This window comes from Brachionichthys hirsutus, chromosome 23 (assembly GCF_040956055.1).
Source record: "Brachionichthys hirsutus isolate HB-005 chromosome 23, CSIRO-AGI_Bhir_v1, whole genome shotgun sequence".
NCBI lineage: Eukaryota > Metazoa > Chordata > Actinopteri > Lophiiformes > Brachionichthyidae > Brachionichthys > Brachionichthys hirsutus.
The window spans coordinates 8017186-8038647 of NC_090919.1; the positions used below are offsets into that span (position 1 = coordinate 8017186).

The 21462-nt window shown below is 47.7% G+C and overlaps 1 protein-coding gene across 1 annotated transcript in view; it reads left to right on the plus strand.

The window, feature by feature from the left end:
• Positions 1-2400: 2400 nt before the first annotated feature.
• Positions 2401-21462, plus strand: part of ache (acetylcholinesterase (Yt blood group)) — a 31673-nt gene continuing 12611 nt past the window's right edge. The window contains exons 1-5 of the mRNA XM_068755706.1: positions 2401-2833; positions 4381-4604; positions 4692-4952; positions 16298-16520; positions 17014-17247. Coding sequence (XP_068611807.1) covers positions 2401-2833; positions 4381-4604; positions 4692-4952; positions 16298-16520; positions 17014-17247 — 1375 coding nt within the window. The remainder of the gene's footprint in view (positions 2834-4380; positions 4605-4691; positions 4953-16297; positions 16521-17013; positions 17248-21462) is intronic.

A 21462-nucleotide genomic window follows, 5' to 3' on the forward strand; every position in this document is an offset into this window, starting at 1 on the left:
GAGGAGCGGAGACAGAGACAGCTACAAGGAGGTTAAGTACAGGTTTAGCAGGGAGCTGAAGAACGCTGAATCAGTATATTCACGCAGACTCCAGCAGCAGTTCTCTGCCAACGACCCTGCAGCAGTTTGGAGGGGGGGGCATTACCAACGACAAGCCCAAAGCCCCCCGAGCTCTGAACGACCTGCCGCTTGCTCAGCGCTTAAACATGCACTACTGCCGCTTCGACCAACCAGCCCCCCCACACCCCTCCGGACCCTCCAGTCACCCCCTCCTCCACCCACAACATGGAGGGAAACCCGCCAAATGCCTCCCCCACCCCCACTGTCCTCTGCATCCAGGAGCAGGATGTGCACAGACAGTTCACAAAGCTGAACCCCCACAAAGCTGCGGGGCCGGACAATGTTCCCCCCCCCCCGTCCTGTCGTGTTCCAGCCTGCTTCAAGTCCTCCACCATTGTCCCTGTCCCCAAGAAGCCGAGGACCACAGGACTTAATGACTACAGACCGATAGCGCTGACATCTGTAGTCAGGAAGTCTTTTGAGCGCCTGGTTCTCCAGCACCTGAAGACCCTCACCGCCCCCCTCCTGGACCTGCTGCAGTTCGCCTACCGAGCCAACAGGTCTGTAGACGACGCAGTCAATCTGGCCCTCCACTTCATCCTGCAGCATCTGGACTCCCCAGGAACCTACGCCAGGATCCTGTTTGTGGACTTCAGCTCTGCGTTCAACACCATCCTCCCGGGACTGCTCCAGGACAAGCTGCTCCAGCTCGACGTGCCCGACTCCCTCTGCTGGTGGATCACCGACTTCCTGACGGAGCGGAGGCAGCATGTGCGGCTGGGGTCTACGGTCTCGGACACTCTGACTATCAGCACCGGATCCCCCCAGGGCTGTGTACTTTCCCCCTGGCTCTTCTCCCTGTACACCAACTGCTGCACCTCCAGCCATCAGTCCGTCAAACTGATTAAGTTCGCGGACGACACCACCCTCATCGGGCTCATCTCTGACGGTGATGAGTCGGCCTACAGGAGGGAGGTGGACCGGCTGGTATCCTGGTGTAGCAGCAACAACCTGGAGCTGAACAGCCAGGAAACAGTGGAGATGATTGTGGACTTCAGGAAAGTCACAGCCCCGCCGTCCCCCTCGCCCTCACAGACTCCCCTACCCCCATCTCCATCGTGGACTCTTTCCGCTTCCTGGGCACCACCATCACCCGGGACCTCAAGTGGGAGCCGACCATCAGCTCCCTCATCAAGAAGGCTCAGCAGAGGATGTACTTCCTGCGGCAGCTGAGGAAACTCAAGCTGCCGACCCAGATGTTGGTGCAGTTCTACACCTCCATCGTGGAGTGCGTCCTCACCTCCTCCATCACCGTGTGGTACGCTGGCGCCACCACCAGGGACAGACACAGAGTGCAGCACATTGTACGTGCTGCGGAGAAGGTGATTGGCTGCAAGCTGCCAACGCTCCAGGACCTGTATGTCTCCAGGACTCTGAGGCTTGCAGGTCGGATCACAGCCGACCCTTCTCACCTTGGACACGGACTCTTTGACCCTCTCCCCTCAGGCAGGAGGCTACGGTCCATCCGGACCAGAACCTCCCGCCACAAGAACAGCTTCTTCCCCTCAGCTGTAAGACTCTGAACATTTCATAACTGATAACTTGCACTGTTCTATTTGCTCTGCGTGATTACGCTAGTTTTACTGCTGCTAATACACATCTGTGTATCCACTCCTGATGCTGCTGTTTTGTGATGTGTCTGTACTTGTATGCTTTTTGTATTTAGTCATTACTGTTAGATGTACCACGACCTCACCAAGAAGCATTCCTAGTCAGTGAACCCTCACTGACAATAAACACCTTCTGATTCTGATGGTGATAAGCTTTCTTTCGTTTTGAAGAAAATAGCGAGTAACTTGTGACTAGCATTCTAGTTTGGCTGCACTTAGCACCTTTTTGCGCATGTGCGGTGACCTAAAGGTCAGAAAAAATAAGTTGTCATCTGACCGGCTGCCGTGCATGTCAATCAAAAAATATGTTGATCGCGATCGACGTAATGGGCACCCCTGACTTAAACCCTCGAATGACCCCATAATGACATTTAAAATGTGGCTTCATAAAGGCGACTTTATTTCACGTGGACTTGTGAACTGTAAAAAGTGTATCTCACTTTTGTATCGGGATCTTTGAACCTACCTTGATGGCTTTTCTAGAGTTCCTACTTCTTCTCCTCTCATTTGATTTCTCTCTCTGTCTCTTCTCAATCACTGTAATCACATTACTCTCCTTGTCTTGCCCTTGTCTATAGAGCTGAGAAAAAGCAGAGCAGCTCCTGTCCTCTGATTGGAGAAGAAGCTGCACCCGCTTCGCCCATCCTCGAGGTCCATCTGTGTCTCCACCATGCAGACCTCCATCCTTTTTCTCCTGTCCCCGATCTTTCTCCTACATCTCCTCATTCCCACCTTTTCCGCCCAGAGTGAGGCAGACCTCATTGTTCAGACGCGCAGTGGGCGCGTCCGTGGCATCCCCCTGCTGGTGCCTGATCGCAGCTACGTCACGGCCTTTCTGGGCATCCCCTTCGGCGAGCCGCCGGTGGGGAAACGGCGTTTCCGTCCGGCTGAGCCCAAACGTCCGTGGACAGGAGTGTACGATGCCAGTGCATACCCCAACGCCTGCTACCAGTCTGTCGACACGTCATTCCCTGGCTTTCAAGGCAGCGAGATGTGGAACCCCAACAGAGAGATGAGTGAAGACTGCCTGTACTTCAATATATGGGTGCCCTCCTCCCCCAGACCTCACAACCTCACTGTGATGGTGTGGATCTACGGTGGAGGTACTGGTCTCATTCAGCAGGAGTCACTGTAAACAGACTAGACCTGTCTTGCTCCCCCAGTGATGCGTAGGCCACAGCACGCAGGAAGCACCTTAGAAGACTCAGCGTGTACAGATACAGTTCAGTTCAGAGCTTTATTGTCCCCCAAGGGGAAATTTGTTTTCCAGGAGAGGTCAACAACAACAACAACAATATCACAATGCACATGACGACATGGAACATGTGAAGTAAAACAACAGTAAAATCAACCTTAAAAGATCAATCTGTCCTATCTCTCAGATGGAGGCCCTAATAAATAGTGCTGCTTAGCAGTGCAGACGAGTGACGGTTAGTGCAGACACACACAGACCTACTGTATTCATGTCATGGAGTGAAATGCAATGTGGGATAACAGGAAGTCATTTCCCCCCTGACATTGTAGACAGGAAGCTCTTTCCCGTCTGCATTGGAGACATTAATTTCTTTCTCCCCTGACATTGTAGACAGGGAGTTATTTTCCCCTGACAATGTACACAGGAGGCTATTTCCCCCCTGACGTTGTAGACAGGAAGCTATTTCACCCCTGATGTTGTAGACAGGAAGCTATTTCCCCCCTGACATTGTAGACTGGAAGCCATTTCCCCCCCCTGACATTGTAGACGGGAAGTTATTTCCCCCCTGACGTTGTAGATGGGAAGTTCTTTCCCCTCTGACGTAGACAGGAAGTGATTTCCCCCCCGACATTGTAGACAGGAAGCTATTTCCCCCCCTGACGTTACGGACGGGAAGCTATTTCCCCCCCTGACGTTACGGACGGGAAGCTATTTCCCCCCCTGACGTTACGGACGGGAAGCTATTTCCCCCGCCTGACGTTGTAGACAGAAAGCTATTTCCCCCCTTAAGTTGTAGACAAGTAGGTCTTTCCCTCCTGCGTTGGAGACGGGAAGTTATTTCCCCCCCCTGACATTGTAGACGGGAAGTTATTGCCCCCCTGACGTTTTAAACGGGAAGTAATTTCCCCCCTGACGTTGCAGACAGGAAGCTATTTCCCCCCCTGAGGTTGTAGACAGTTAGCTCTTTCACCCCTGATGTTGTAGACAGTTAGCTCTTTCCCCCCTGACGTTGTAGACAGGAAGCTATTTTTCCCCTGACATTGTAGACAGGAAGTCATTTCCCCCCTGACTTTGTCGACAGGAAGCTATTTTTCCCCTGACATTGTAGACAGGAAGTCATTTCCCCCCTGACTTTGTCGACAGGAAGTTATTTCCCCCCTGACATTGTAGACAGGAAGTCATTTCCCCCCTGACGTTGTCGACAGGAAGTCATTTCCCCCCTGACGTTGTAGACAGGAAGTCATTTCCCACCTGAAGTTGTAGACAGGAAGTCATTTCCCCCCTGACGTTGTAGACAGGAAGTCATTTCCCCCCTGACGTTGTAGACAGGAAGTCATTTCCCACCTGACGTTGTAGACAGGAAGTCATTTCCCCCCTGACGTTGTCGACAGGAAGCTGTTGCTTGGGGTTGTGATACGTTGGGCTGATGCTCTGCTGTGATGCTTCCACTTCCAGGCTTCTTCAGCGGGTCTTCTTCCCTGGACGTGTACGATGGCCGCTACTTGGCTCACAGTGAAACAGTCATCGTGGTGTCCATGAACTACCGTGTTGGGGCTTTTGGCTTCCTGGCTCTGCATGGCTCCTCTGAGGCACCTGGGAACATGGGTCTGCTGGACCAGAGGATGGTGCTGCAGTGGGTACAAGACAACATTCATTTCTTTGGTGGAAACCCCAAACAGGTCAGTTCCTCACTGCTTCATGTTCCACACAGAATCAAGTGGAAGCATCGATCCTGATTCAGCTGCCATCTTTGTGCCATCAAACAGGTAACCATCTTTGGGGAGAGTGCTGGTGGCGCTTCGGTCGGATTCCACCTTCTGTCTCCAGACAGTCGACCTACCTTTACAAGGGCCATCCTTCAGAGTGGAGTCCCCAACTCGCCTTGGGCCTCCGTCAGCCCAGCTGAGGCCCGCAGGCGGGCCACGCTGCTGGGCAAGCTGGTCGGCTGCAATGGGGGCAATGACACCGAGTTGGTGGACTGCATGCGTGGCAAACATCCACAGGAGCTCATTGACCAAGAGTTTCAGGTAATGCAGACACAGGCTGTGTTCAGAGGCATCAACAGGGTGTCAGGCTGAGTACCCTGGCTTGTTTCACACCAGCGTGTGCCACGCATCCGGACGGCCCGCGCTTGGGTGAACTGGAAAGCATCCCCAGTAGAACTGTGGGAACTGTGACAGCTCACATTTTATTATTAGCCAAAAGATCAACGGTGTGGATTTCAAATGGGCTCATCCATCTAGGGTCTAATATTTATATAGTTCAAAACTATGTTATTTGTAGGTTAAGTTTAGGTGAACTCTGAACTACTCTACTCAGAGGTCAGTATTGTGTGCAGGACAAAACCTCAGCGTTTGCGGAGAGGAAACAAGCTGGCACAGCAAACATGGGGAGCTGAATATGGGCTAGCTTACCCCAAAAAAATGTCAGAGGCATTAAGTCCCTCGGAACCCGACAGGATCGTAACGTGGTGGCCCTCCAGGGACAACTTCAAAGGATGGCAGAGAGTCACGGTCCCTGAGGGTGCCGACCTCACCGGTGTCCTGGAAATATATCTAGACATTAAGGAAGTGTTCAGCAAGGCTAGGGCCACATCGCTCCTCATCGTCCTTATGACTGCGCCATCGATCTCCTACCTGGAACCTCTCCTCCCAGGGGGAGATTGTATTCTCTGTCAGGCCCTGAACGAAAGACGATGGAGACCTATATAAGGCTTTCATCCTCTCCTGCTGGCGCAGGCTTCTTTTTTGTCGAAAAGAAGGACAAAACGTTAAGACCCTGCATCGACTACAGAGGGTTGAATGACACTACTGTAAAGAACCGGTACCCCCTCCCCCTTATCTCATCCGCCTTCGAGACACTCCAGGGGGCGATCATATTCACCAAGCTAGATCTCAGGAATGCCTACCATCTCATTTGTATTAGGGAGGGTGATGAATGGAAGACCGCCTTTAATACCCCCCGGTGGACATGTTGCACACTTCAAAAATGACTCAGTGTGTCTTGGAATGAATTTACTGTAACATAGATACAGACAACATCTTTACATTGTTCTCCTGCACCGCATTCTACAATCCCTCTGCGTGCTTGTGTTGCTGCTATGAGCGCTGTGAGGCGTGCTCACCAAAGTAAAAGTATAAAACATAACCCTGAATACCTTTTAACATACAACCCCCTTAGTTATAAAATATATGTACTCCCTTTCCCCAGTTACACAGACTATAATTATCCAACACTATTATAAACACACTTCACATCCTCGCAGGTCACGCTATCACAGGTAAACACTTAGCTTAGCTACTATGCTAACATGGCTAACCACAATTAATACCTGTGTTAGGTTTCTCCTTTTTCCCTCGGTTCTTTTATTATATCTCATGTTGGAGGTGTTTATTCAATAATAAGTCAGGATTATAAAACGAATCAAGTTTACTGAAGGTTTTCAGTAAGTACAAAGCTGGTAAGGAAACACAGCGCTGGACTCTCCTACAGACGCGGAAGCGGGACTCTGTAGAAGAGTCCCGAATGTTCTACGGCAGTGATCTTTATAGTGGGCATGAAAACACCCTCCTCCCAGGGGGTGCTTACACCCTCCTCCTGGGATGGGCCGTTAGGGCCCTAACTTATTCCCATTGTGTATCAGTTACAATGTGTGATACTTTATATGTGATTAATCTATGTGTGTGATTACCTCAGAGTATGTAGAGATAAAGAAACTAAGAGTGTTTGTGCAACCTGTGTATTGTGAGCGTGCATGCATAACTCAAATATCTAACAGTCCCCCTGCTGAGGTGGCCCGAACGGGTCACCTCACTAACCTATATGAGACCTATATGTTCACTCCCTGACCAGATCCGTGGCGCCCTCCCCCCCAAGGGCGTTAGCTTGGACCCCGAACCTGGCCAGCAGAGAGCGTGTGCAGACAAAATGGAAACCACTAACAGTAATTTGTTCACAAATGTGGGAGCTAGCCCCCCCTACGGGCCCCAAAGGGGACCCCGCAAAGCTTGCATAGCAAGGAGCTGTGGTAACTAATACAGATTACCAACCCTAATACCGCCACAGCCCCTCACATCAGCAATGAGCACACAGTCATCAAAATCCCCCCGTTAATCTACAAGCAAACAGCGTTATCATGTAGTAGCATTAACACCAAAGCGTGAAATGTAGACCCAGACCCCGATCACAGTTGGTCCTCTTCTTCCGGATCTCCAGGCATGATGAAGCCCAGCCGTCTCAGCCGGGTGTGAGGGTCACTATAAGGGCCCTCTGCTCAGCCTACCAATCCACCATAACAATGAAAGGGCTGGATAACCCAAATGTTCTAAAAAGTTAACTAACAGTGCTCTAAGGCCTTAAAGGGTCGCTCTCAGACCGCCATTAGGAATGAGCACGCTACAGCTAACACCAAACATGGAACGTCCGCAGCCAACTCCCCCGAGCGGCATCTCCTGGAACCTTGTGAAGATCCCACACTATCTCCGTCTGGGACTCACTCCCTCCAATCATGGCCACAAAACACCACATTCCAATCCAAAATTTAATCACCCTCCTACACAAATTCTCCATCTCTAATTTACTCAGGTACTGTCTGAACTCCCAGAGATCTCAACCAGTGAGCGGCTTGGCCTTGACACTAATTGCAGATCTGGCAGTCTCTCAGTCCCACTTTGAGACTGTACAGTGTGGGCTGCACCACCTGATAATGCCAATACGACCTCAGTAAGCGGGGTTATCCAAATAAAATTCTATTTGAACCTCCTATAATGTGGTCAGCTCATTAAGTTTTGCTTAGTTTTAATGAAGTCGTCCGAGACTCGACTCAGGATTCTAATCACATCTCTAGGTTTGTGCTCTATCTCCAAACCCATTCCCCATAACCTATTGTACCTGAAGCCTCTATGAAAGCATTCCACTATCTGCCCTAATAAATCTAGCAAGACCTCTCTTTCCTATTACCAAACCCTGTTCCATATAATATTTCACACCTTATGTCACACACACACATCAAGAATACACCAATAATTAAACATCTCCATCGTCTGAGGGCGCCACCAATGATGACTAAACAGATCAGGCAGCGTCCTCTGATCCATGTCTCCTGTAATGAGGTACTTGACACATGGCAAATGTCTGAGTCTATCTTAACCTACTGCAAACTCCAGATCCCACCATGCTGTCTTTCACAGCGCCTTCACCCAATCATCTCTGTCTCAGGGGTTCTCCTGTGGTGGACATAAAACTGTTAGAATCTGGAATCTGTGTTCCTGTTACCTGCCTCACCACGAGACATCTCACAGGCGCGGTTCACTCCCATCAGCTCAGCCATCTGTGTAGAGGACGGCGATGGAAGAACCTGCTCTTCCAGGACCGTCCACCCTTGTTGTGTCCATGGTGTGTGTTCTGCTACTGTACAGGGGACACCTACACCCCCTGCGGATGTAGCATGATTTAGGGCATCAGTGAAAAATGTTCTGTCTGGTTTGGGTTCCTGGAAACATGTGACATAGTATTCCATCCGTCTGTCCTCCCTGTCCATATTATTTCATGTCCCCTCTCTAGAAGTGTGACCTCCTAGCTGTTGTGAAATGTGCTACTGTGTGTGGACTATTGTTCACTATACCGCACCCAGTTCCTACATCTATCCCCGAATTACAAAATGACTATCTACCTGCATGGTAGTTCTTGGTTCTGTAAACCAGTCTGACCCCCCTATAGCTGGACCCTGACTTCCCTATCGTGACCTGGTCAAACACAAAAACCCCACGCATGAAACATCCTCCCTTTAACTAAACTCTAGTCTGTCAGAAATACAAAAACAGAGATCATGAATTAATCCCATTATGGTTTGTTGTCAATGGAACAGAGACACACAGAGATAACAGCCAACATTAGATGCTAATTTAGAATCGACCTTCCTATCTCCCAATCTTGTATCTTTCTGTGAAACAATCCTACATCCTGAGTTTCTATGTCCTTAACTTCAATGTCTGAGCTTTCCCTGTCTGCTCAACTATGTGTGGGAGTAGCTGCAATTTTATCTTACCTCCAGATATGGTGGCCTTGTTAGTTCTCTGTTTGTCTCTGTCCCGGAATGTTTGTGAGAACACCGGAGCTCCCCCGTTCCACATCTGTGCACTCCCCTCACAATGTCTCATTTGTCCAACTGAGCTTCCTCGAGCTTCTGTTCAAAACTTTCTATGAACTAAATTAACTACCCGATTATTAATTATATGAAGTCTAGCTTCATGTGCTCGTCAGTTTTAAATTTCCCCAACCTGTCCTCTTGAGCCTTGCATTAACCCCTCAACAGCTGCTAGTGTTGTGAGCACGGCACTGTGTGAGAGGCAACATTATCCTCGTATGTGTCAAATTATCAAATAGCTGTATGCGATGATGTCTATACAGACAGAGAATGTCTTGTCATTCTCAGTGTTAACTTTATTGAACGTGTTTGCGTTCTCACTGAAAGTGGGGTCAGTGTTGATGGATGGAGCTGAGGGAGGAGCCTGTCCCGCCCTGGTTGTTGTCCGTTCTGTCCCTTCTCCAGATCATCCTGCATGGGGACACTCGATGTCTACAAAAATAGAGCATATGAGTTTGTACCGGTAATGGTCTTCTACCCCAACAACACTGTGACGTCCTGTCACAGAGTGCATTTGTACTCTCCCAACTTAAGTGTTTCTTTTCGCCATTCAGGAAATCCATGGTGGGACTCTGGGATGGCTCAACCGTTTCCGCCACTGTCTCACAACCTCTGTGTTTCTGGTGGCCCCCCAGACGTGGTTCTCCTGTCACACACTCATCAGGCCTCCATTAGAACCTGCAGGACACTCAGACAAAATCTTTACATTTCTACTCCAAGATTATAGACACATTTACAGAACTTCTTTCCTATGATCAGTAATATGTGCTCCCAGATATCTTGACTTCTGTCCTGCATTCTGTGACGTGCAGCACTGCTCTGTGATTGTCTGGTTCCGGGGTGTGTGTGTCTGTGTTCTCTCCCCTGCCTTGTCCTGCCTCTATCTCACTCTGGCCCCTCTACCAGGCCTTGATCTTCCCTCAATCGCTCCTTATTTCATGTGCAGCAATGATCGTTGATGAACTAAGTTTGGGGTTCGTGTGTAGGTGTTCTGCATTTACATCTTGATTCTCGTGAGCATTTTGGCTTAAGGTCAATTCCAGCTGTCAGGTTCCAGTGGGACCGAGAGGGCCCTTCTCTGTCCCACTCCACCGCAAGCCGAAGGTGTAAATTTAGGTGTAGTGTATGTGTGTGCTTGCTCTTTCTTACACAGGTTGCAGCTCATGAGGTTTTGAACCACTTATCTAAAACATTTTAACTTCCCCAATGTAGCTAATCGGCGGCCGCCATTCTATGAGTATTAACCTCTTTAGACGCACAAATTATTTCAATAACAGCATCAGGTTTTCTTATTTAGTCTGTTATTCATTCATTACGATTTTTCTGGATTTTATATTTTAACCGGTTGTTTGCCCTGTCTACACTAGTTTTATAGACGTCTTTCCTTTCGGACCCCACTTTTTCCTTTATCTAAGCTCACTCACCTTTTGGTCCCGGGACTCAAAACCCCTAGTGACGCTTTCAGACCAAAGGTTGCCAAAATCACCCCAGAGCCAGGGATTTTAACCTGTTGCTGTCGACCCATCTGGATATGGTCTTTTTGCTCGTGAGGCCAAATTATTTGCTCACCTAAGCCCAGGAAGACAGAAAACCCTTTTATGTCCTCTTTTTTGTGCTCTCCGGTGTAGCAGTCCAAATTAAGTCACTGAACCTGGGACTCCAAACCCTTTTCTGACGCTCATATGGTCCAGTGTGATTAAAAGCCGATTAAATTTATTACGTGAGCTGGCCGAAACTTGGTCTGGAGGGATTCCCAGGAGACCCTTTCCTTTCCCGGCATTTACCAGACCGTTTATGTCTCGCACGGGGTCTGCCACCCAATCCAGTGCAGTTTTTGGCTGAACCGGACCGTGCCGTCAACCAGCACGACGTCGCCACTGGCCAACGCTGCCTGCACGGGCCGCGAACAGACCGCGTCTTCAAACGCTCTCTTTTTGTGCGGAGTGGGGTCACCTTATCACCGTTTCACCTTTTATTTATATAGCGCTTTCCTTATCAGTATTCAGTACACGGCAATTCTGACCACTGTTTCCTAAAACCCTGCGAAGTGTTTGACGCTCCAGCACACAGATCACACACCTTAAGGGATCAATGCTTACAGCACACAGATCAGGCCCTTTATTGGTGTTCAATGCTTACAGCACACAGATCACAGGCACCATTAGCGGATCAATGCTTAAAGCAGTGGATCAATGCTTACAGCACACAGATCAGGCCCTTTATTGGTGTTCAATGCTTACAGCACGCAGATCACAGGCACCATTAGCGGATCAATGCTTAAAGCAGTGGATCAATGCTTACAGCACACAGATCAGGCCCTTTATTGGTGTTCAATGCTTACAGCACACAGATCACAGGCACCATTAGCGGATCAATGCTTAAAGCAGTGGATCAATGCTTACAGCACACAGATCAGGCCCTTTATTGGTTTTCAATGCTTACAGCACACAGATCACAGGCCCCTTAATGGATCAATGCCCCTTGACGGATCAATGCACCAGGCACGCAGATCACCGGGACGAGTCAGATCCGGGACGAATCAATGCTCATAGCACGGATCACCGGGACTAATCAATGCTCATAGCACACAGATCACATAGCACACTGACCCAGTACGAATCAATGCTCATAGCACACAGATCACCGGGACTAATCAATGCTCATAGCACACAGATCACATAGCACACTGACCCAGTACGAATCAATGCTCATAGCACACAGATCACCGGGACTAATCAATGCTCATAGCACACAGATCACATAGCACACTGACCCAGTACGAATCAATGCTCATAGCACACAGATCACCAGTGTGGATTGATGCTGTCTCAAACACTCCGGTCAGCGTTATCTAATTCCCCGTTCCTTTCCAGCTTTTGCAACAACAATACATGTCTTACATGCCTATAGCTCTGGTACCATTCTTAAACAGTGGGAACAAACGGCCGACTTTCCCCTTCTGTGACTCTGCCTAAACTTACATGTGCTTATTAATAACATGTTATGCCTGCTTACCTGTAACATAGATACAGACAACATCTTTACATGCGCCATTGTTCTCCTGCACCGCATTCTGCAATCCCTCTGCGTGCTTGTGTTGCTGCTATGAGCGCTGTGAGGCATGCTCACCAAGCAGTACACTCCCTCCTGTGGCGGATGTTGGTAATACACCGTCAATGTATATTGCCTGCATGTCGATATCTCAAGTACAACATTTTATCCTAAACCAATAACAATAATAATATGTAAGAGTGTGGGGGTGTCTTGCTTCCCAAACTCACAATCCTCACAGACACTATGAGTATCTGGTCATACCCTTTGGCCTCACTAATGCTCCTGTTGTATTTCAAGCATTAGTAAATGATGTACTCCGGGACATGCTCAATACCTATGTCTATGTGTACCTTGATGATATCTTGATCTTTTCGAGAACCGAGAAGGAACACGTAATCCACGTCCGCAAGGTCCTCCAGAGACTGCTGGAGAACCAGCTTTTCATCAAAGCTGGAACTGCTGGCAGTCAAACTGGCCCTGGAGGAGTGGCTTCATTGGCTGGAGCTGACCGAAAAGCAATTTCTTGTCTGGACCGACCACATGAACCTGGTGTTGGCTAAAAGGCTGAACTCCCGTCAGGCCAGGTGGGCGCTATTCTTCACCCGATTTAACTTCTGCTTGTCCTATCGCCCAGGCTCGAAGAACACGAAACCCGACGCCTTGTCCAGATGAGATCTCCCATGCCACCAACCCCTCCAGCCTGACCTCATCGTCCCGCCTGCCTGCATCGTGGGCCTGGTTACCTAGGAGGTGGAGGAGAAAGTGAGACGGGCACACAGGGAAAACCCTCCTCCGAGCTCACTAGCCCCTCAATGGGGTCATTCCTCCCGCTTGGCATGCCACCCAGGGGTACAGCGGACTTTGGCCTTGGTCCAGCAGCGTTTCTGGTGGCCCTTTATGAAGGAGGATGTCAGGGACTTCGTCACCGCCTGCCCTGTCTGTGCCCAAAATAAGTGCTCTAATCAGGCTCCTTCAGGTCTCCTGCAACCCTTACCCATTCCTCTTCGTGCCTGGTCCCACATCGCCCTAGATTTTGTCACCGGTTTACCGGTTTCTGATGGTAACACAGTCATCCTTATTGTTGTTGATCGTTTTTCGAAGGCGGCTCATCTTATTCCTCTGTCCAAACTCCCATCAGCCAGAGAAACCGCGGAGACCCTTCCCCTCTCACGTTTGGTCTGAGTTCTGCAGCCTCTTGGGGGCTAAGGTCAGCCTATCGTCCGGCTTCCACCCCCAGTCGAATGGGTAGGCCGAGAGGATGAACCAGGAGCTTCACACCACACTGCGCTGTCTCACCTCCAGCAGTCCTTCTGCCTGGTCTACACAGCTCGTGTGGGACGAGTATACGCATAAATCACTTCCCAGCTCGGCCACAGGGCTCTCCCCCTTCCAGTGTTCTCTGGGTTACCAACCACCGTTATTCCCTGAGCAGGAGGAGGGTGCCATCGTCCCCTCAGTCTAAGCCTTCATCTGCCGATGCCAGCAAACATGGAAGAAGGCCAGGTCTACCCTGCTACGGACCTCGGGACGTTATCAGCAGTCAGCAAACCGGCATCGCACCCCTGCTCCGCAATACGCCCCTGGACAATGGGTTTCGCTGTCCACCAGGGATCTTCCCCTCTGTGTGGATTCCAGGAAACTCGCGCCCAGGTTTGTTGGCCCATTTCCCATTTCCAGGGTTCTGTCACAGCTTGAGGCGGGCCTGTGCCCTTTCCACACCAACTTCCCCGGCCTCCTCAGATTCCCCCTGCAATGAGTTCATTCCTATCACCTGTGCTCCTGTCACCACCTGTAGCTAATCACTCATCAGCCCTGTCCCTCATATACTCAACTCAGACACCACAACCCTGCCAGATTGTTTAGTGACATGATCCTATACCTTCCAGCACTAGTCCTGCACCTGCCTCCCCGTGTACCGACCCTGCCTGATTCCTGGATTCTGTCACTCTCTAAGTGAGATAAATGTTGATGATTTCAAGGTCACAGTCGATAGTACAGTAATCTCCAGCAAAGACGAGATTACCTATTTGGGCTGTGTTCTTGACAAATACCTGTCTGGTGATAGTATGGCAACTAAGGTGATCAAAAAAGTCAATCAGAGAACAAGATTTTTAGGCAGAATGTCTGCTTTTGTCTCCGGACTCTTGCTGGAGCCTCGTTCAGCCCCTCTTTGACTATGCTAGCACCTCCTGGTATTCAAACATCAAAGTGTCCCTGAAAACCAGGCTCCAAACCTCCCAAAACAAACTGATTGGGCTACTCCTCAATCTGGGGCCCATGACCCACCTTCTTCCTGGACATTTTGCTAGCCTAAAATGGCTCAGGGTAGAAGACAGGGTTAAACAACTCAAAATGGGATTGGCATTTAAAATAGTCAATGCAGCTCTGCCCTCAGTCCCCTCAATCCCTGCATACCTGAATAAACACCTCCACAGATTTAGTGACACCCACAGCCACAACACTAGAGGGAGCTCAAACAACAACCTGATTACCCCCTCCTATAGGACCAACATGGGTAAATCGTCTTTTTACAATACTGCCCCCCAAGGGTGGAACTGTTTGACTCCTGCCCTCAAAACATGCACCTCTTTGGCCTCCTTCAAAACGGCCCTAAAAATACACCTTTCAGGGGGACAGAAACGGAGATAGTCATCACGACTCTCTCCGGAACAACCCCCCCCCCCTTTGTCCACCTACGTTGCACATATTATGTGTCTTTGTAATTTATTGTTATTTTGCATCTGTGGTGTAATTTATTTTTAATTTATTGTTATTTTGCATCTGTGGTGTAATTTATTTTTAATTTATTGTTATTTTGCATCTGTGGTGTAATTTGTTTTATTTTTTTAGTTATTTTGCATCAATTGAGTAATTTAATACTAGTTTTATTTGTATTGTTAAATGTCGATGATTTATGTACGAAGGACTTTCAACGGAAACAAGACCGCAAGGGCTTTTTAGAAATACTCCTCTGAGACAGGATGTTTGACTGTACTTGTACTGTAATACACGCTACTGTGTGACTGTACTTGTACTGTAATACATGCTACTGTGTGACTGTACTTGTACTGTAATACATGCTACTGTGTGACTGTACTTGTACTCCAACATTCTATCTAATAAATATATTCATCATCATCATCTACTCGCCTGCTCCTTCGGATCTGTTGGCCTGATCGTCCTGACCGGCCGGTGTATGACCTTTGCCTGACCCCTGGAACTGTCTCTGTGCCTGCCCCTACCCTGCTTTGTCTGCTGATCTGGACTGACTCCCTGGTAACTGAAAATCAAGTCTGATTTTGGATTCCCACTCGACTGTCGTGCATTTGGGTCCTCACCTGCCTTAGGCCGTGACACCAGTGGGACGAGTCTTTGGACAGCAGCAGTACGGTGACGCTGATGGTATTTATCTGGATGGTCTTTGAGGATTTCTCAACCAAAGAGGAACTCCTGACTCTGCTGCCCTAAAGACAACAACGAGGAGGGTTAGCATTAATAACGCGCTGACGGAGTTGTTTGTGCAGGAAAAGGTACCGCTGGAGAAGCTGGTAGCAGAGCTGACAGATGACAGACATTATCACTGCGCCATCCACCGTCAGCGAGAGCCATTTCCGATCGTTTCCTGAATGTGGACCCAACATGCATTGATGTGTGCAACGTTCAGCTTGGATGGGTCTGCTGGACCCGCCTAGCTGCCACAACAGCCGTGAAGGCTGCCAGCCTGGTTGCCTCAGCAGCCGTGAAGGCTGCCAGCCTAGCTGCCACAACAGCCGTGAAGGCTGCCAGCCTGGTTGCCTCAGCAGCCGTGAAGGCTGCCAGCCTGGTTGCCTCAGCAGCCGTGAAGGCTGCCAGCCTGGTTGCCTCAGCAGCCGTGAAGGCTGCCAGCCTGGTTGCCTCAGCTATCTTTGAATCAGCCTTTTCTGACATGAACTTCCTCAAGAACACAGAACACGTCTCACCAATGCACATATGCAAGGCTTACTCAGAGTAGCTGTGTCAAATTACACCAGGGTCTGGGTCAGGGTCTGGGCTAGGGTCAGGGCTAGGGTCTGGGTCAAGGTCTGTGAGGCTTCAGCGCCGCTGCGTCTCATCGTGTTGCTGCAGTGTAGGAAGGTCATTACGTATCTTCACAGATCAGCGCTCGATTTGATCTTGTTATCCTGTTCTGTTCAGGTCTTGCCGTGGCCAGCACTCTTCCGCTTTTCATTTGTTCCTGTTGTGGACGGCGAGGTTCTGCCTGACACCCCCGAGGACATGATCAGCTCAGGGAACTTTAAAGACACTCAGGTCCTGCTTGGGGTCAACCAGAACGAAGGCTCCTACTTCTTGCTCTATGGAGCACCAGGCTTTAGCAAGGACAACGAGAGCCTCATCTCGAGAGAGGACTTCTTGGAAGGTAAAGTGAAGACGAGGCACTAAGACCTTTTTGGTTTCTTCTGCAGAAGTAGAGCAAAGCTACCGAGTTGACCCTGCAGTCGCAGCAAGCAGTGGGATCCCCAGTTAATAATCCATAGAAGAAGTACACCGCTGTTAAAGAGTGGTCGGTTCTGAAAATTGAATCTGATGTCCCTTAGAGCAGTGATTGTTAATATGTCCAGAAGCGGGCTGCAAGAACAGCATGATAAAGATCGACATTAAAGAAAGGAGGCTGCTGAAGAGTCACGCCTGATACATATTCTGTAGTTTAACCCACAAAACAAATACTTTTAGGTGTTGATAGTCAGTCCTGGGACATGAGTCAGTAGTCGCCACACAAACCAATGAGAAGATCAGTCTGAGCTGCAGGAACAGACACGTTTTCACCCTGTAAATGGCTTGTTGGACAGATGTTGACAGCATTCAGGATTCTGAGCCAGACCCACCTGCAACTTTGACTTGAACTCTTCTAGGTGTAAAGATGAGCGTACCACATGCTAACGATATTGGCTTGGAGGCAGTGGTTCTACAGTACACTGACTGGACGGATGAGAACAATGGCAAGAAAAACCGAGATGCCATGGACGACATCGTGGGCGACCATAACGTCATCTGCCCGCTGGCGCACTTTGCTCGTTCCTACACCCTCAAGGCTAGCATGGGAGGAGCTAGCTCTGGGCTGGCGAACATCGGAGGAATCGCACAACGTAAGATGTTCACCTTGTATTTAATAACACGGTGATGGAGCGCTAAACTCTATCATTAATTGGTACTTCGAGCCAGATCCAATAGACCGCTTTTTGCCGGCATGGAAACCGAGAGTCGGGCACGGAGCTGGTTCTCCGTGACGGACTTTTCATTCAGTCCGGCGGGGATCGGTGTGACGGAAAGACCAGCGAATAAACGTACCAGTGGAATAAGGTAAGTAGAAAAATTAAAAAAGATTATGAATGTGGATGCGTAAATGTGGATGTGTGAATATAGGATGTATGTGGATGTGTGAGAACAGGATGATTGGTGCCGAAAACGCGTTGTTGTGAATATAGCACTCATGTTATGTAAGAGTGCCCCGGAATCCCAGTGAGATTCTTAAAACTGCTCTGAAGAGCAGACTGCAACAGAAAAACATGCTAAAAAAATGTAAATAAAATAAATAAAATCGTGAGTAACAGAGTAGTATAGAATGCAGAATTTGAGGAAAAGAAACCGGAAAGTGATAAGTGTTGGAAATGTTTAGAAGAACATGAACAGAATTAAGAAAAAAATCAAATGCATTTTAGGAAAACCCCAGATCAATATAGATGTCAAATAAAGATTAGTGAAGATTTGAGGATTGTTAACCAAAAGTTTTGATTTGTAGAAAGTGTTTGTGTGAATTCTAAAATTAAGCCCTGCCTGTGCTGGCAGAGCCGATCCCTCCCCCGGCACAGTCATTGGTATGCAGATTTTTCTGGAGAAACCAAATAGTTGCGGCCCCCATCCTTCATGACGCTGTGGAATGCGAAGCCACAGGGGGTTTTCAAGAACAAAGGTTGGCTGCATGGAGACATGAAGGAGGGGTTTGGAGTTGCAGATAGACAGACATTTTGATTAGATTAAAAATTAAGGTCGTCTCAGGGATCTACAAAAAATCCAATAAAATCTAAAATAATTTATGCTGATTCAACGGCGGACAGGTAAAACACACACCTAAAAGAGACTTTTGACTGTACAGTAGAAGAAGACAGATCACAACTATTGATGGAGTTTAAAGACTGACTTTAGACTGAGGGTAGATGAGAAGACAAGAGACAGACATGAATCAATTCAGACGTGAATTGGAGACTTGACATTTGTGTAAATAAAATGTAAATGTAATGCTATTGTTGTTTTTCTAAGCTAGCAGGAGAGATGCCAGACTGGACTGGGAGCAGAGGACTCTCAGCCAACACATGGTGCCCCCAGTAGGTGGTAAAGTGGATTTTGTGGGAAGAAAGAAGTTCAAAGATTTTATTGTGTGTCAATAAAGAAATGTGTTTGTCCTGAGAGGCAAGTGCCTGATAACAGCTTCAGGAAGCACTCATTGTTTCTATCATGAGAGTGTATGCTGCAGAAGATGGACTGCTGAGCTAGGCTGAGATGGACGTGATGCAAGTATGACTCATTTTTAGATCACACCAGGACGACAGCCAGTGGAGCACTGTATGGAAACAGAGCATCTCAGACGAGCACAAGGTGAGAAACAAATAAGATTCTTTTGAAACTTGTGATATCCCAAACTGAGTGATGTATATAGATGTTGTGAATGTGATGTTTGTTTAGAGCAGTGTTTCCCAACCTTTTTTGAGCCGCGGCACGCGTTTTACATTTACAAAATCCTGCGGCACACCACGAACCAAAATGACACAAAATGACACTCTAACAGTCCATATTAGATTAGATGAGCTTTATTATAATATATAGAGTTAATAATATAGTTTTTTAATGTATTTGTACTCAGTGTGAAACCTGGGGCTGTTTGGATGAACACAAAATGGATATCCTGCAGTAATGGTAGAAAGACACACACAAAGCTCTTCCTCATCAGCTCTCAGTCTCTCTGTTTTTAGTTTTTATCGCCGTCCAGCTTGGGAAGCTCAGCTCACACAGATATGTGGTTGAAAACGGGAGCAATGTCAGAATAGCTTTGTTGGCTAGAACGGGGAACTCCTTAGCAACAGATAACCAGAAACTGTCCAAAGGAAGATCAGCAAAGTTTAGCTTTAAGCCACCATCTTGTTTCAGTTCAGTGTAGTGATGGGAATTCCGGCTCTTTTAAGAGAACCGGTTCTTTTGGCTCCCAAGTGGCTCCTCAGATTTTTTGTTGTTGACAAAATTAATTTAATACCAAATCATGTGCATTGTGTAAAATTAGCTACTAATGTAAAAACATGCAATATATCAAATGTTTATTAAATGTCTTTATTTAAATCCTCTTTGCACTGCTAGCTACAATAAACATATTATATAATATAAAATAAAAAACCAAACCAAACACATCTCACAGAGAACAAGGTCAAATCTCTGCATGTAAATCTCAAACAACACATCAAGAAAACAAATTAAAAAGTGTAAAAGATAAAGCAGCTTCAGGTAACAGTTCTACTGTTTTACTGAAGATTGGCATCAAAGGAAACCGAGTGGCTCAGCTTGGAGGGGCTGATCCTTCTGTTATCATCTGTCCTGTTTTGGAGACTCTCTCTGGGGGGACAGTCTCCGTGCCATTGCGTGCGTGAGACGTGGGTAGACTGAACACCTGGACTCCCACCAGCTCAGTGGGTCTGCACTCCTTTGGATAAGCGGCTCCTCAAGATACGATCTTACTTTATTTTATTTTGCCTTTGTGTCAACCGCGTTAAAATGTCTCCAGATTTCTACGTTTTCTATCTCTCGTTTTTTCCCTTACCCTTTCTAGCGCGTCGTTTGTCTCTGGTCTAAAGTTCTCTCTCTCTCTGCCTCCCTTCCGTTTCGTCCGCTCGCTGTGCTGCATGTGCGTAACCCCCCCCCCTGCTCGTTGTGGACACGCACACGCCCACACACACATCTCGACCAATCACGTTAGACTTTAACAGACTTTTTTTGGGCTCCCAATGACGGAACCAGCTCCTGTCGTTCACTTCAAAGTCTGAAGCGCGATCTACGGGCGGCACAAACACTTTATTACAGCGCGGACACCCGACAATGTTCATTAGGGGATATTAGAAAAATTAAAAATTAAAAATATTCTTTTTTGGGGTGATATTGGAAAATTTCTCACGGCACACCTGACGATCTCTCGCGGTGTGCCGCGGCACACCGGTTGGGAAATACTGGTTTAGAGTAAGTGTAGAAACTATTTTGGGAAATTGTAGAAACCCAGTTAGGCTAATTCTAATAGCATGTACACTAGATTTGCTATGAGCAGCAGGTTTGAGCCATGAAATTCTTTCATAACTCAAACAGGAGGGATAGCATAGTAGTAAATAAATTAAATAATTTCTCTAGAAGAATACAAAATAATAATTAAAAAATTGTTTGCTATGTATATGTGTATGATCGTGTAGAATCACCAGATGCTGTTACAGTAGCATTAGTAATTGTAGTAACGGTTTTGTGAATCAGATAATAACACCTGCAGATCAGATGTCACTGTATATCAGAGTGCGAGGCTAATGGAGAGAAGGTTAAAGTAAATTCTCTTGTAGCACGATATCCAGAGAGCAGATGATCTGCTGGGATTTTCCTTTGTCCGACAGGAGGGCGAATCTACAGCACGTGTTGGAGTTCGCGTCTTCATGGGAATCATCAGGGAGCAAGATGTGAATATCCAGGAATGTTCCTCCTGGATCCATCTGTCGCACTGCAGGTGCCAGACTGATCCAGAGACGCAGAGAGAGGGGGAGTGAGAGCTTGAATCTCACTCATTTTAAGATCAGTGGAGAAGAAAGACTCTCTTGCCAGGAAGCGTAAAGTCTGCACACAGTGCCGAGCAGGACAGGAACATTGTCTGGTGACACCTGGAAGTGAAGCTGAATCACTTTCAAGAAGATTTGCTGATGGACAAGGAACGAGAACAACCAGACTGATCTAACACCGAGAACAGTTTGCATTTTCCAAAGTGTAATCTGTTTGAATGTTTGTCTAGAGATGTGTGACTAGAAGAACGTCATAAAGTAATCTATGCAGATTAGGAGAGTTTCATAGGAGTAGTTAACCAACACCTGGTATCGTTATACTGTATTAATTGCAACTGTCAGTAATTTATGATTAAGTGGAGAAGCGTACGATGCAATTAGAATCCTAAAATAGATCAAATAACACTAATGAGCAGGATGTAGATTTAAATTCATAAACTAAATTTAACTAAACCATTGCTATTTGTTGATGTTCAAAAAGGCATGAAATTAATAGAAAGATAGGTTAAC